The 13,820-nt window shown below is 43.4% G+C and overlaps 1 protein-coding gene across 2 annotated transcripts in view; it reads left to right on the top strand.

The window, feature by feature from the left end:
• The first annotated feature begins 751 nt into the window (after positions 1 to 751).
• Positions 752 to 13,820, top strand: part of PSTPIP1 (proline-serine-threonine phosphatase interacting protein 1) — a 114,041-nt gene continuing 100,972 nt past the window's right edge. Inside the window, exon 1 of one of the 2 annotated variants that reach the window (XM_073619197.1) lies at positions 752 to 1,154. In XM_073619197.1, the coding sequence (XP_073475298.1) occupies positions 1,122 to 1,154 (33 nt within the window). In that variant the 5' untranslated portion in view covers positions 752 to 1,121. Of the gene's footprint in view, positions 1,155 to 1,815; positions 1,954 to 13,820 lie in introns of those variants that run through there. The other variant, XM_073619196.1, reaches the window with a different exon arrangement.

The raw sequence follows: 13,820 nt of genomic DNA, 5'->3' as shown, positions 1-13,820 counted from the left end.
AAAAAAAACAAAGGGTGCAAACGTCTAGTGCATTATCTCAAGCACTTTAATAAAAGATAAAATGTACAAACTATGCTCACAAAGCCAGTGTAAATAATAGCGTTCTATAAAGTGCAGGAACCAGAAGCAAGCCCATCATGGAACTCAGGTTGAACTGGTTCAAGTGAATAATAGTACCAGCTGACATGTTTCAGGGAACATGCCTCTTTATTCAGAGCAAAAAAAAATAAAAATTAAAAAAATTAGATGTTATGTACCAGGAACATAATTTTAGTGGCAACATAAAAAAAATCGCTGGCAGAAAAAATGTGTACTTTGTAAAATAAAAAATTAGAAAAAGAGCCTTGTTAGTCCCCCAAAAAATAAAAAAAAAAATACATATTTTAGTAACATAAATAATGACGGTATTTGCAAATCAATAGACCCATAGTGGGATAATTGACCACATGCACTGAAGTGGTTATTAGTTTGCAAAATTGCTTTTGTAAGGTTGATAGATGTTTTGTATTAGTGTATTCACTGCTGTGGATTTATCTCTGCATAAGTACAACTGTCTTTGAGCTTTTAATTTATTTATTTTTTGTTTGATTCTCTAGTGTACTGTGTTTATTTTTGTTCCTGTTTAGTAATGTACTGTGCATGATGCTTGGGGATCTCTCTTGCCCTTGCCTCAGTGGCTTTTTACTTCGCATAGTTTCCGAGAACAACAAAAGATCTTCCTCATCTGCAGGCAAGATTGTCAGAAGCGTAACTTCCTGTGCTGCTGTGTAATAAGGTTTTAGAGAACTGGAATCTGCAGAGTATATTCACTGTTCTGCAAGCTCCACTCTTGTCTTCATTTTAACTGTCTGGAATCAGGTGTCCTAATGCCCCTACCTGTTACTGAGCCACAGAGATTCCTTCCTTCTTGCCAGATTTAGTGCTTTCATCAAGCTTCTTCTTTCGGTCTATGAAACAGCAGCTCAGCTAAAAAAATCTGATCTTGGAGCAGTTTTAATTTTTTTGCAAATTGGAGTACTTCAATTTTCCTTCAATTCGCTGCATCTCCTGGTGATATGCTTTATGTTCATGCTCGTTGACTAAAGACGGAGTAACTGCTGGGATTGTCTTACTTCAACAAGATGACACAGCTGGCATTTAAAGATGCTTTCTGGGTAAGTATACTCTTTATTAATATCAGTATTATAAAATAATGAGAGTAATTATATTCATAGGTATTTATTATACTGTTATACAGGTTTATATAGCTACAACAGTTTTAACAGCGATTTACAATATAAAGAAAGGCAGCACAGTTACAGTACAATTCAATACAAGAGGACCCTGCTCGTGAGAGCTTACAATCTAATAGGAAGGGGATAGTGGCGGATGGTGCTCAAAATTTTTTTTTGGGGGGGGGGGCGCAAACAAACTGAAAAATACTGAAACCCCCCCCCCCCCCATCAATTGCAGCCTCACTGTTCCCATCAAATGCAGCCACTGTACTCATCAAATGCAGCCATTGTGCCCATCAAATGCAGCCATTGTGCCCATCAAATGCAGCCACTGTGCCGGGCATATGCAGCCACTGTGCCCATCATATGTAGCCATTGTGCCCATGATATGCAGCCACGTGAGCCCATCATATGCAGGCACTTGTGCCTATCATATGCAGCCACTTGTGCCCATCATATGCAGCCACTTGTGCCCATCATATGCAGCCATTGTGCCCATCAAATGCAGCCACTGTGCCCATCATATGCAGCCACTTGTGCCCATCATATGCAGCCACTTGTGCCCATCATATGCAGTCACTTGTGCCGGTCATATGCAGCCACTTGTGCCCATCATATGCAGTCACTGCACCCCATCATATGCAGCCACTTGTGGCCATCAAATGCAGCCATTTGTGCCTGCTGGGATTGTCTTACTTCAAACAAGGTGACACAGCTGGCATTTAAAGATGCTTTCTGGGTAAGTATACTCTTTATTAATATCAGTATTATAAAATAATGAGAGTAATTATGTTCATAGGTATTTATTATACTGTTATACAGGTTTATATAGCTACAACAGTTTTAACAGCAATTTACAATATAAAGAAAGGCAGCACAGTTACAGTACAATTCAATACAAGAGGACCCTGCTCGTGAGAGCTTACAATCTAATAGGAAGGGGACAGTGGCGGATGGTGCTCAAAAATTTTTTTTTGGGGGGGGGGGGGGGGGCGCAAACAAACTGAAAAATACTGACCCCCCCATCAATTACAGCCTCACTGTGCCCATCAAATGCAGCCACTGTACTCATCAAATGCAGCCATTGTGCCCATCAATTGCAGCCATTGTGCCCACCAAACGCAGCCACTGTGCTGGGCATATGCAGTCATTGTGCCCATGATATGCAGCCAAGTGAGCCCATCATATGCAGGCACTTGTGCCTATCATATGCAGCCACTTGTGCCCATCATATGCAGCCATTGTGCTCATCAAATGCAGCCACTGTGCCCATCATATGCAGCCACTTGTGCCCATCATATGCAGCCACTTGTGCCCATCATATGCAGTCACTGCACCCCATCATATGCAGCCACTTGTGGCCATCAAATGCAGCCATTTGTGCCCATCATATGCTGCTACTTGTGCCCAGTATATGCAGCCACTTGTGCCCATCAATTGCAGCCACTTGTGCCCATCATATGCAGCCACTTGTGCCAATCAAATGCAGCCACTTGTGCCAATCAAATGCAGCCACTTGTGCCCATCATATGCAGGCACTTGTGCCTATCATATGCAGCCACTTGTGCCCATCATATGCAGCCACTTGTGCCCATCATATGCAGTCACTGCACCCCATCATATGCAGCCACTTGTGGCCATCAAATGCAGCCATTTGTGCCCATCATATGCTGCTACTTGTGCCCAGCATATGCAGCCACTTGTGCCCATCAATTGCAGCCACTTGTGCCCATCATATGCAGCCACTTGTGCCAATCAAATGCAGCCACTTGTGCCCATCATATGCAGCCACTTGTGCCCAGTATATGCAGCCACTTGTGCCCAGTATATGCAGCCATTTGTGCCCATCAAATGCAGCCACTTGTGCCCATCATATGCAGCCACTTGTGCCAATCAAATGCAGCCACTTGTGCCCATCATATGCAGCCATTTGCGCCCATCAAATGCAGCCACTTGTGCCCAGTATATGCAGCCACTTGTGCCCATCATATGCAGCCACTTGTGCCCAGTATATGCAACCACTTGTGCCCATCAAATGCAGCTACTTGTGCCCATCAAATGCAGCCAGGTGCATCCCCTGGCTCGGCTGTCACATCACTAACCCCCCCCAGGGGTCCAGCGGTACTTACCAAGTGACTGGTCTTCCTCCTCCTCTTCTGTAGGGGCGGGAAGTGGCGGCTGCGGCTCTTGTGTCTGCTCGGCTCCTCAGGCTTCCTCCGCCGTGTCTCCTCTTCCGCCAAAGCGTTAGGCATCCAATAGAATCACCTAATGCTTTGGCCAATCGGGAGACAGGTCTCACTGACCTGCCTGCTGATTGGCAGGGAGGAACTTTAGTGTGAAAATAGCAAAAATGTATTCGCTATGCCACACAACAGGGTGGGATCGGGACGCAGTACTCTGCACCCCGAACCCACCCTATTTTGAAGCCTATTAGAGCCTCTGGCCCTAATCATGTGCTTCAAAATACACACCCCCCGCCTATCCCCGCCATAGTATTTCATGTGTCCGGCGTCCTGAAAGGGGCCGGGCACATGAATAGGGAGGGCGGCGGGGGTGTCAGGGGGGCGGCGCCGTGCACCCACAATGCACGGGTCGCCACTGGAAGTGGTACAGAGGTAATAACTGTGAGATGGATGAGCTGATGGAATAATGAAAAGTTCAGTTTTTAGGCAGAAGTGTGATAGGCCTCCCTAAAAAAGATGAGTTTTCAGGGATTGCCTAAAGGTGGTGACAGCTGGAAGATTGAGGTAGGAATTTCCAAATGATGGGAGAAGCTCTGCAGAAGTCCTGGAGGCAAAGAGGAACACTGTTTAATTGGCACTAGAGAATTTAGCAATACTGAACAGTTACTGTCAGAGGAAATACTTTGTAACAATCTTTGTATGTGAAATAGTTACTAAACAGCAGCAGCTATTTACGTCTATTGGTTCCTGTAAGGTTTTGGATGATCGATTTCTGGTTAGCAGGTGTCATACCCCTATTTCGGAACTCTGAGAACTGAATCTCAACCAAAAAAGCTGAAGCCAAGAACTAAACCCCAGGGATGCTCATTATTTTATATTATCCCATTATGCTATTTATCTCCAAATTACTAAAACTTAAGCTGAGAAATCTGTGTAGGATTCATACATGAGCTACTGATAGATAATGGAAGTTTCTTCATTTTTATGTTAAGATATAAGCAGATTATGTCCCACCAATGCTCAATAAAATAATTGCAAATATTATTTTCTTGTGCATTTTTATATACATTATTCAGATAGCATCTATTGCATACCCAGAGGTGTTTCTGTTAATATAAATTATTGTGTAAAAACATAGGCAGACAGGGAAAACATGAGAAACAAGATTTTGCTTTGTGGTACAAGGCAGTTTAATACTTTTTAGACAAAGGTTAATTTAGGAAGACTTTACCTGGTAAGTAGCCTCATACCAAGCATGTTTCTTATCATTAAAAGCATCATTCTTATGTTTTATAACACATGAATATATTATGCAACGTCCAAGAACTTTTCATTTTTTATTTTGGCTGTAATGATCACTTCAGGTGCATTTTCATGAATGCAAATTCAGAAAAGAAGGCCCCAAACACCTTTTCTGATGGCCTCTTATTCCTTTTGTCCCTTTACCCTGGCCTAACTTAACCTATCTTTCTACAGAAGCATACTGACTTTGAGCTGAAGGCTGTGTCCCTTGGTATTTGGTTACTTCCAGTATTGTGAGTCTCACTGACCTGCTGCGCTAGCATATTACAGCCCTGTAGACTTTAATGGGGCTGTGAAGGCCAATAGAAGTCTATGGGACTGTAATGCGCATGTGAAGGCAGAATGTAAACAAATAAGTTAAGTATGCATCTGTGAATGGGTCAGGGTAAAGGGGCAAAAGGAATAGATGCACTTTGTTTCAAGAAAATGTACATGGAACGGCAATGTACAATGCTGACATCACAGTGACCAGGGTCAGACTGCCAAAGGAAGGACTTGGAACTTGTACTGTGCAGTGCTAGTGACATATAAGCAGAGGCACACCCAGTATATCTGGCACCTGGGGGCTATCATTTTTTAAACCCCCTCCATCCCATCCCTTGAAACAGCGCGCACAGTACACCGCGCCAAACTGGCTAAATTGCATTGATAGTATGAGGGGTTTAAAAGGGCATGGTTAAATAACCGGACAAAATATGGTTTAAACCTTTTACTGTCAGAGCCATATTTGCATTTTTTGCATACGTTTAGAAAATTTATCAAGCACAAAATTTCAGTAAAAATGCATTTAAGTAAATTTTAGGATACAAAAACACAATATAGTTTCAAATTTTTTGACAAAATATCAGTAATAAAAATATAAAAAAGACGAGGTTGCGTCGAGTAAATACACCGAACAAAATTATAAACGCAACACTTGTTTGCCCTTATTTATCATGAGCTGAACGCAAAGATCTATGACTTTTTCTATGTACACAAAGGGTCTATTTCTCTCAAATATTGTAAACAAATCTGTCTAAATCTGTGTTAGTGAGCACTTCTCCTTTGCTGAGATAATCCATCCACTTCACAGGTGTGGCATATCCAGATGCTGATTAGACAGCATGATTATTGCACAGGTGTACCTTAGGCTGGCCACAATGAAAGGCCACTCTAAAATGTGCAGTTTTATCACACAGCACAGTGCCACAGATGTCACAAGTTTTGAGAAGCATGCAATTGGCATGCTGACTGCAGGAATGTCCACCAGAGCTATTGACCTTGAACTGAATGTTTATTTCTCTACCATAAGCCGTCTCCAAAGGCGTTTCACAGAATTTGGAAGTACATCCAACCGGCTTCACAACCGCAGACCACGTGTAACCACACCAGCCCAGGACCTCCACATCCAGCATCTTCACCTCCAAGATCATCTGAGACCAGCAACCCGGACAGCTGCTGCAACAATCGGTTTGCATAACCAAAGAATTTCTGCACAAACTATCAGAAACCGTCTCAGTGAAGCTCATCTGCATGCTCATCGTCCTCATTGGGGTCTCGAACTGACTGCAGTTCGTCATCGTAACCGACTTGAGTGGGCAAATGCTCACATTCGATGGCGTCTGGCACTTTGGAGAGGTGTTCTCTTCACAGATGATCCCGGTTTTCACTGTACAGGGTAGATGGCAGACAACGTGTATGACGTTTTCTGGGTGAGCGGTTTCCTGATGTCAAGGTTGTGGATTGAGTGACCCATGGGGGCAGTGGGGTTATGGTATGGGCAGGCGTATGCTATGGACAACGAACACAGGTGCATTTTATTGATGGCATTTTAAATGCACAGAGATACCGTGACAAGATGCTGAGCCCCATTGTTGTGCCATTCATCCACAACCATCACCCCATGTTGCAGCATGATAATGCACGGCCCCATGTTGCAAGGATCTGTACACAATTCCTGGAAGCTGAAAATCCCAGTTCTCGCATGGCCAGCATACTCACCGGACATGTCACCCATTGAGCATGTTTGGGTTGCTCTGGATCGGTGTATACGACAGCATGTTCCAGTTCCTGCCAATATCCAGCAACTTCGCACAGCCACTGAAGAGGAATGGACCAACATTCCACAGGCCACAATCAACAACCTGATCAATTCTATGCAAAGGAGATGTGCTGCACTGCGCGAGGCAAATGGTGGTCACACCAGATATGAATGGTTTTCGGACCCCCCCCCCCCCCGACTCCCATAATACAGTAAAACTGTGCATTTTTAGAGTGGCCTTTCATTGTGGCCAGCCTAAGGCACACCTGTGCAATAATCATGCTGTATAATCAGAATCTTGATATGCCACACCTGTGAGGCAGATGTATTATCTCTGCAAAGGAGAAGTGCTCACTAACACAGATTTAGACAGATTTGTTTACAATATTTGAGAGAAATAGGCCTTTTGTGTACATAGAAAAAGTTGTAGATCTTTGCGTTTAGCTCATGATAAATAGGGGCAAACACAAAAGTTTTGCGTTTATAATTTTGCTCAGTGTAGATACCAAACACATCAAGCTTTAAATTTGTACATGCCTGCAAAATAATAACGAACTTCTGTACCCTATATTTTCCATTGGCAACACGTTAAAAGCCCTTACAGGTCATCAATTTAGAGTTGAATAATGGGCCTATAATTATTGCTGTTATTCCGGCGTGTGCAGCGATATGTTACGTGTATTACAAGCAACATTTTCATATGAAGGCACTCCCAGGGGGTGCATTTACGTTTGTGTGTGTGCTGGTGGGGGCGAGTTGTGCTCAGAATTGTTTAGAGGGAGGTTTTAAGTGCTTCGGTGTAAATTTATTAATACATTTTTTTACTTTCATTCAAATTTTATTCATATCTTATAGGGGACAAAGAGTCTCCTATGTGATATAATATTTGGGTGATAGATTCTCTAAAGACATCTTTTAAACTGGTGGAGTGCATACACACTGTACTTCCCACAGCTGCAGTCTTTGGTAGTGTGTGTAACACCCCTGGCTGCCACCACCATGTCTTACAACTGTGGCAGTAAAAGGGTTAATGACTGTGCCACAAATGAGCGTCTAACAGACACATACAAACCTCAACACGCTCATTTTAAAAAAACGAAACTGTTCAATTAGACATGCTTTGCTGCACACAGCCCAATTACTTCAGGATTAATGTACTTAGAGTGTAGTGGTCGTGAATATGTCATATAAAGCCCAGTGTTCAGAGTACACTGTATTAGGAGTATGAAAAATAAAAGACAGTGAGGGGAATTTATCAAAACTGAAGTAGCCAGAATCTGGAGCAGCTGTGAGTGGCAACCAATCAGCTTTTAGCTTTCATTTTCAAAGCTTAACGGAACAAGCTGAAGATAGACACTGATTGGTTGCTATTCACAGCAGTTCCAGCATCTGGTTCACCAGTTTCTATAGTGCGCAGAGCTCTGGAGTGCCTAATGCACAGAACGCAGGGGTTAGTAGTACATATTGCACAGAGCGCAGGGGTCAGGAGTGCATTACCCAGGGGTCAGGAGTGTGTAACACACAGGTCACTTTACAGAGTACAAAATTTACCCCTTTCTTACCAGTACAAATCCACTCCCAAGCCCATATCCCCACAGTACAGATCTTCTCTAATATCCCTAAATCCCCCCTCCCAGCACACCCCTCAGTACCCCTTGTTAGAGACACCTCTTCCTAGTGCAGACACCCCTCCCCAGTACAGACCTCTCAGTACAGATAACCCTTTCCAGCACAGACCATTTAGTACTGACTGACCTCCCTGCTACGCAGCCCACCAGTGCAGACACCCCCCTTATTACAGGCCCCTTCATACAGACCCCCCCCCCCAGTACAGGCCCCTCTGTAAAGACACCCCTTCTCAGTACAGACCCCACCGGTACAGCTTCTCAGTACAGAACAACCCCCCCTCCTCCTTAGTACAGACTCCTCAGTACAGACACCCCCCTCTCCTAGTATTAACCTCCTCCTTCCCAGTACAGACCCCTCAGTACAGACACCCCCTTCTCCTAGTACTAACCTCGCCTTTCCCAGTACAGACCCCTCACCCTGAACTGCTGCTGTCCCCCTGCACATTCCCTAAGTGTGCCATTGCATATAAGTATAAAAGTACCACTGAACCCCCTTCAGGAAGTGAATCACGACATTTCCTCAGCACCCAATTCAGCTAGACAGCACAGAAAAACAAAACTATTTCCAACATTTAGATCAAAACCTGAGGTCTTTGTTGCATACTTTAACTAATACATATGAAGCCACAATGCTACACCTACCCACCTCTGCAAATATGATACCTTGGTGGTTGACCTACCCTCATTAAAGTGGTTATACCCATTCTGACGACTTTTATGTAAATGGACAATTGCAGGTTTTAAAACGAGTTGCGCTATGTGAAAGTCTCCTTATCTGCTTGCCTTTCCTGTATATTTTTGCACTTCTGATGTCACCCGCACATGTGGCTTATTTCCCATTTTTCCGGCAAGCAGAGACCCTGCCGGAAAAATGCAGGGTCTATGCCGGGGCTGCGTAATTTCTGAGTGTCTATGTCAGCCCTGACATCACGTGAGACTTGATTTTACTTCTGCAATGTGAAGAGGATCGTGGACACCTTGGATATAGGTATTACTGCGCATGCGCAGGATTAGGGACAGTAATAGCTGTGGGCGGAAGTAAAATAGAATACAGAACCCGGAAGACCGCAGTTCCTATGGCGGTGGCTAATATCGAGGATGAGCGTTTATAATATAAAAGAAAAAAACCAGTAAGAACAATTTTTGGACATACTCTTAGTGCCCATTTGACTGAAAATCGATATTTACATTAGAATGTTGTTTAAATTGGGTATCTGTTATGCCACGTACACACGAGCGGACTTTTTGACCGGACTGGTCCGACGCTCTATAAGACTGACTTTCGGCGGACTTCCGACGGACTTTCCTAACGAACAGACTTGCCTACACACGATCACACCAAAGTCCGACGGATTCATACATGATGACGTACGACCGGACTAAAATAAGGAAGTTGATAGCCAGTAGCCAATAGCTGCCCTAGCGTCGGTTTTAGTCTGTCGGATTAGCATACAGACAAGCGGATTTTTCGACCGGACTCGAGTCCGTCGGAAAGATTTAAAACATGTTTTATTTCTAGGTCCGTCGGACTTTTGGAAAAAAAAAGTCCACTGGAGCCCACACACGATCGAATTGTTTGACAGAGTCCAGTCCGCCGGACCAAGTCTGCCGGAAAGTACGCTCGTGTGTACGCGGCATTAGAGAGTTTACTACCGCTTTAAAAGCACAGTGACACACCAGACATCCAGACTTGTTCAAGAAAAATATATATTGTTGAATATGTTTCTCAAAGTCAAATATTCTGTGTTTTCTTATGCCAAGAAAATCTTTCTGAAAATCTTTTTTGTTTAAAGCAAACTGTATCTAACTTTTGTTACATGATGTGCAGTCTTTGACATGCTTTTGATACATTTTGCAATATATACTGTAAATATTAACAATTTAAACTATATGAATATCAAGCATTTATGCCAAGCTTGAACCTTGATGAAGTGTCAGCTGCATACAAAACAGGTGAACCATTTTTTTCTTTACGAACAAGACTGCTTTATTGAGCTTTTCCTTGACCCAGATCTGGAAAAGATCATACCAATCCAACAATGTGCATTGTCATTCTAAGGGGAAAATGTTTTGTGTGTTTTCAGGTGGTCTGCACAGACATGCCTTAGTAGCGCGCAATCGCTTTATCTTTTGGTTGACATGAGGCAAGAGGCACGCTCCTGTGGTTCCTTGACCCACAGAAATAAATATAGCTTCCTTTTGTAGTTTGAAAGAAATAATATGTGAGTGTGCTTTTTATATGATATACAGTATCTCACAAAAGTGTGTACACCCCTCACATTTTTGTAAATATTTTATTATATCTTTTCATGTGACAACACTGAAGATATGACACTTTGCTACAATGTAAAGTAGTGAGTTTACAGCTTGTATAACCTATACCCCTCAAAATAACTCAACACACAGCCAATAATGCCTAAACCGCTGACAACAAAAGTGAGTACACCCCTAAGTGAAAATGTCCAAACTGGGCCCAATTACCATTTTACCTCCCCTGGTGCCATTTGACTCGTTAGTGTTACAAGGTCTCAGGTGTAAATGGGGAGCAGGTGTGTTAAATTTGGTGTTATCGCTCTCACTCTCTCATACTGGTCACTGGAAGTTCAACATGGCACCTCATGGCAAAGAACTCTCTGAGGATCTGAAAAACAGAATTTTTGCTCTACATAAAGATGGCCTAGGCTATAAGAAGATTGCCTAGACCCTGAAACTGAGCTGCAGCATGGTGACCAAGGCCATAATGTGGTTTAAAAGGACACGTTTCACTCAGAACAGGCCTCGCCATGGTCAACCAAAACAGTTAAGTGCACGTGCTCAGCGTCATATCCAGAGGTTGTCTTTGGAAAATAGACATATCAGTGCTGCCAGCATTGCTGCAGAGGTTGAAGGGGTCAGCCTGTCAGTGCTCAAACCATATGCCGCGCAGTGCGTCAAATTGGTTCGCATGGCTGTCGCTCCAGAAGGAAGCCTCTTCTACAGATGATGCACAAGAAAGCCTGCAAACATTTTGCTAAAGACAAGCAGACTAAGGACATGGATTATTGGAACCATGTCCTGTGGTCTGATGAGACCAAGATAAACTTAATTGGTTCAGATGTTGTCAAGCATGTGTGGCGGCAACCAGGTGAGGAGTACAAAGACAAGTGTGTCTTGCCTACAGTCAAGCATGGTGGTGGGAGTGTCATGGTCTAGGGCTGCATGAGTGCTGCCAGCACTGGGGAGCTACAGTTCATTCAGGGAACCATGAATGTCATCATGTACTGTGACATACTGAAGTAGAGCATGATCCCCTTCCTTCGGAGACTGGGCCGCAGGGTAGTATTCCAACATGATAATGACCCCAAACACATCTCCAAGACAACCACTGCCTTGCTAAAGAAGCTGAGGGTAAAGGTGATGGACTGGCCAAGCATGTCTCCAGACCTATACCCTATTGAGCATCTGTGGGGAATCCTCAAATGGAAGGTGGAGGAGCACAAGGTCTCTAACATCCACCAGCTCTCTGATGTCGTCATGGAGGAGTGGAAGAGGACTCCAGTGGCAACCTGTGAAGCTCTGGTGAACTCCATGCCCAAGAGGGTTAAAGTAATTGTAAAGCTTTGTTTTTGTTTTTTGTATTAAATAACAAACATGTCATACTAACCTCCACTGTGCAGTTCGTTCTGCACAGTGTGGCCCTGATCATCCTCTTCTGGGTTCCCCAGCTCCTTCCCGCATAGTATAACCCCCTAGGAGAAGTGCTCTCCCAGTGGGTAACCTTGTGGGCGCGCTCTCGAGTCCAGCATTTGCGTCCATAGATGCAGAATGTAGGACTCCCGACACCCGCGCCTTTGGATTTGATTGACAGCAGCGGGAGTCAATGGCTGCGCTGCTATCAATCTATCCAATCAAGAGCTGTGAACCCCAGGCAGAGAGGTCCAGCGCGTCTCCGCCGAGGGATCGAGGGGGGTCAGGTGCATTAAGGATGCATTAAGGTGAAAAAACACAAGGGTTTACAAACCCTTTAAGGCAGTGCTGGAAAATAATGGTGGCCACACAAAATATTGACACTTTGGGCCCAATTTGAACATTTTCACTTAGGGGTGTACTCACTTTTGTTGCCAGCGGTTTAGACATTAATGGCTGTGTGTTGAGTTATTTTGAGGGGACAGCAAATTTACACTGTTATACAAGTTGTACACTCACTACTTTACATTGTAGCAAAGTATAATTTCTTCAGTGTTGTCACATGAAGAGATATAATAAAATATTTACAAAACTATGAAGGGTGTACTCACTTTTGTGAGGTACTGTATGTTATTATAACACACTTGGGCATGTTACCTAGTCAAGTAGTTAAAAATAAATTTGTAGCTTAGTTAGTTTCACTTTTAAGTGATCGGTAAGGGTGTGGCTACAGGGCCTTCTGAGAACTGTTCTCAAAGCTAAGACATCAAGGGGTCCAAACATCACAGTTACTCCCTTTAATTTACAGTGTTGTACTATTCTTCATAACTGTTTTTGTGCTGTGTGTAGTTAGACTCTCTTGTAGGAATATTGTACAATATATGTTTGAAAAACATAGAAATTTTAAGTACAGTACAGCTTGATTTTTTTGACTAGAGAAAGCAGGTGCATTTGCCCTACAGTTAACCTCTTTCTGATCTGCATTTGACCTGCTTCAAACTTTCCCATAAACTTGTATGGGAATGCAGAGGCTGCATGACGCAAACAAAAGCCCATCAACACAGGTTCTAAATGTACTTTTATGCTTTGCTTGCTTCAGGACTTTAAGACAAGACGCTGCAACATTTACTGTATAGGAATGTAAAATGCAGACGCAGTTTGAAACTTTTGTAATGATGTTCTGTGAAGCTTGTCATTTATAAATCGGTAACCTGGGTCATGAACGTTATTATTTGCCATAATGTCTATTACTTTGTATTTTCAGCAATAACAGGAAATGGGCATTTAAAATCACAATCACAAGCCTGAAATAATAACTGTCACTACAAACATATATGTAGAAAGGTCCGATACCTCTAGAGGCCCTAATGGTGATCTCCAGGGTCAGGGAGAGCTGACATGCTTCTGTGTAGAGTGGGTTACAAGGCTTGGTGGGTGTATTGCAAGATGAAAAGGTGGACGCCAGACACTTTTTGAATGCAAAGAGATTTATTGTCTCTTGAACAGAACTGTGGGAGAGGGGGTTAGAGCCAGGACACCCTTAAGTAGATGCAATGATAATTGGCAGACTCCGAGACTTCTATAGGAAGACAGCTATACAGGTGAAGGCCTCCAGCCGGACATTACTTCTGTATAGGTAGGGTCGCTGTCTCTTATGGCAACAATCTCAATTATTGGCAACAAAACAGTTCTCCTCTTACTCCACAGTCACTCACTGTGGGCCTTTACTCAGTGAACTCCCAGTCTTTCACTAGACTTTGAATCCAATAGCCACTGGATCCCCTGCGCTCTTTCACTTTAGTGCTCA

The sequence above is a fragment of the Aquarana catesbeiana genome, linkage group LG03 (assembly GCF_042186555.1).
Source record: "Aquarana catesbeiana isolate 2022-GZ linkage group LG03, ASM4218655v1, whole genome shotgun sequence".
Lineage (NCBI taxonomy): Eukaryota > Metazoa > Chordata > Amphibia > Anura > Ranidae > Aquarana > Aquarana catesbeiana.
This window is presented reverse-complemented; position numbering and strand designations above follow the sequence as displayed.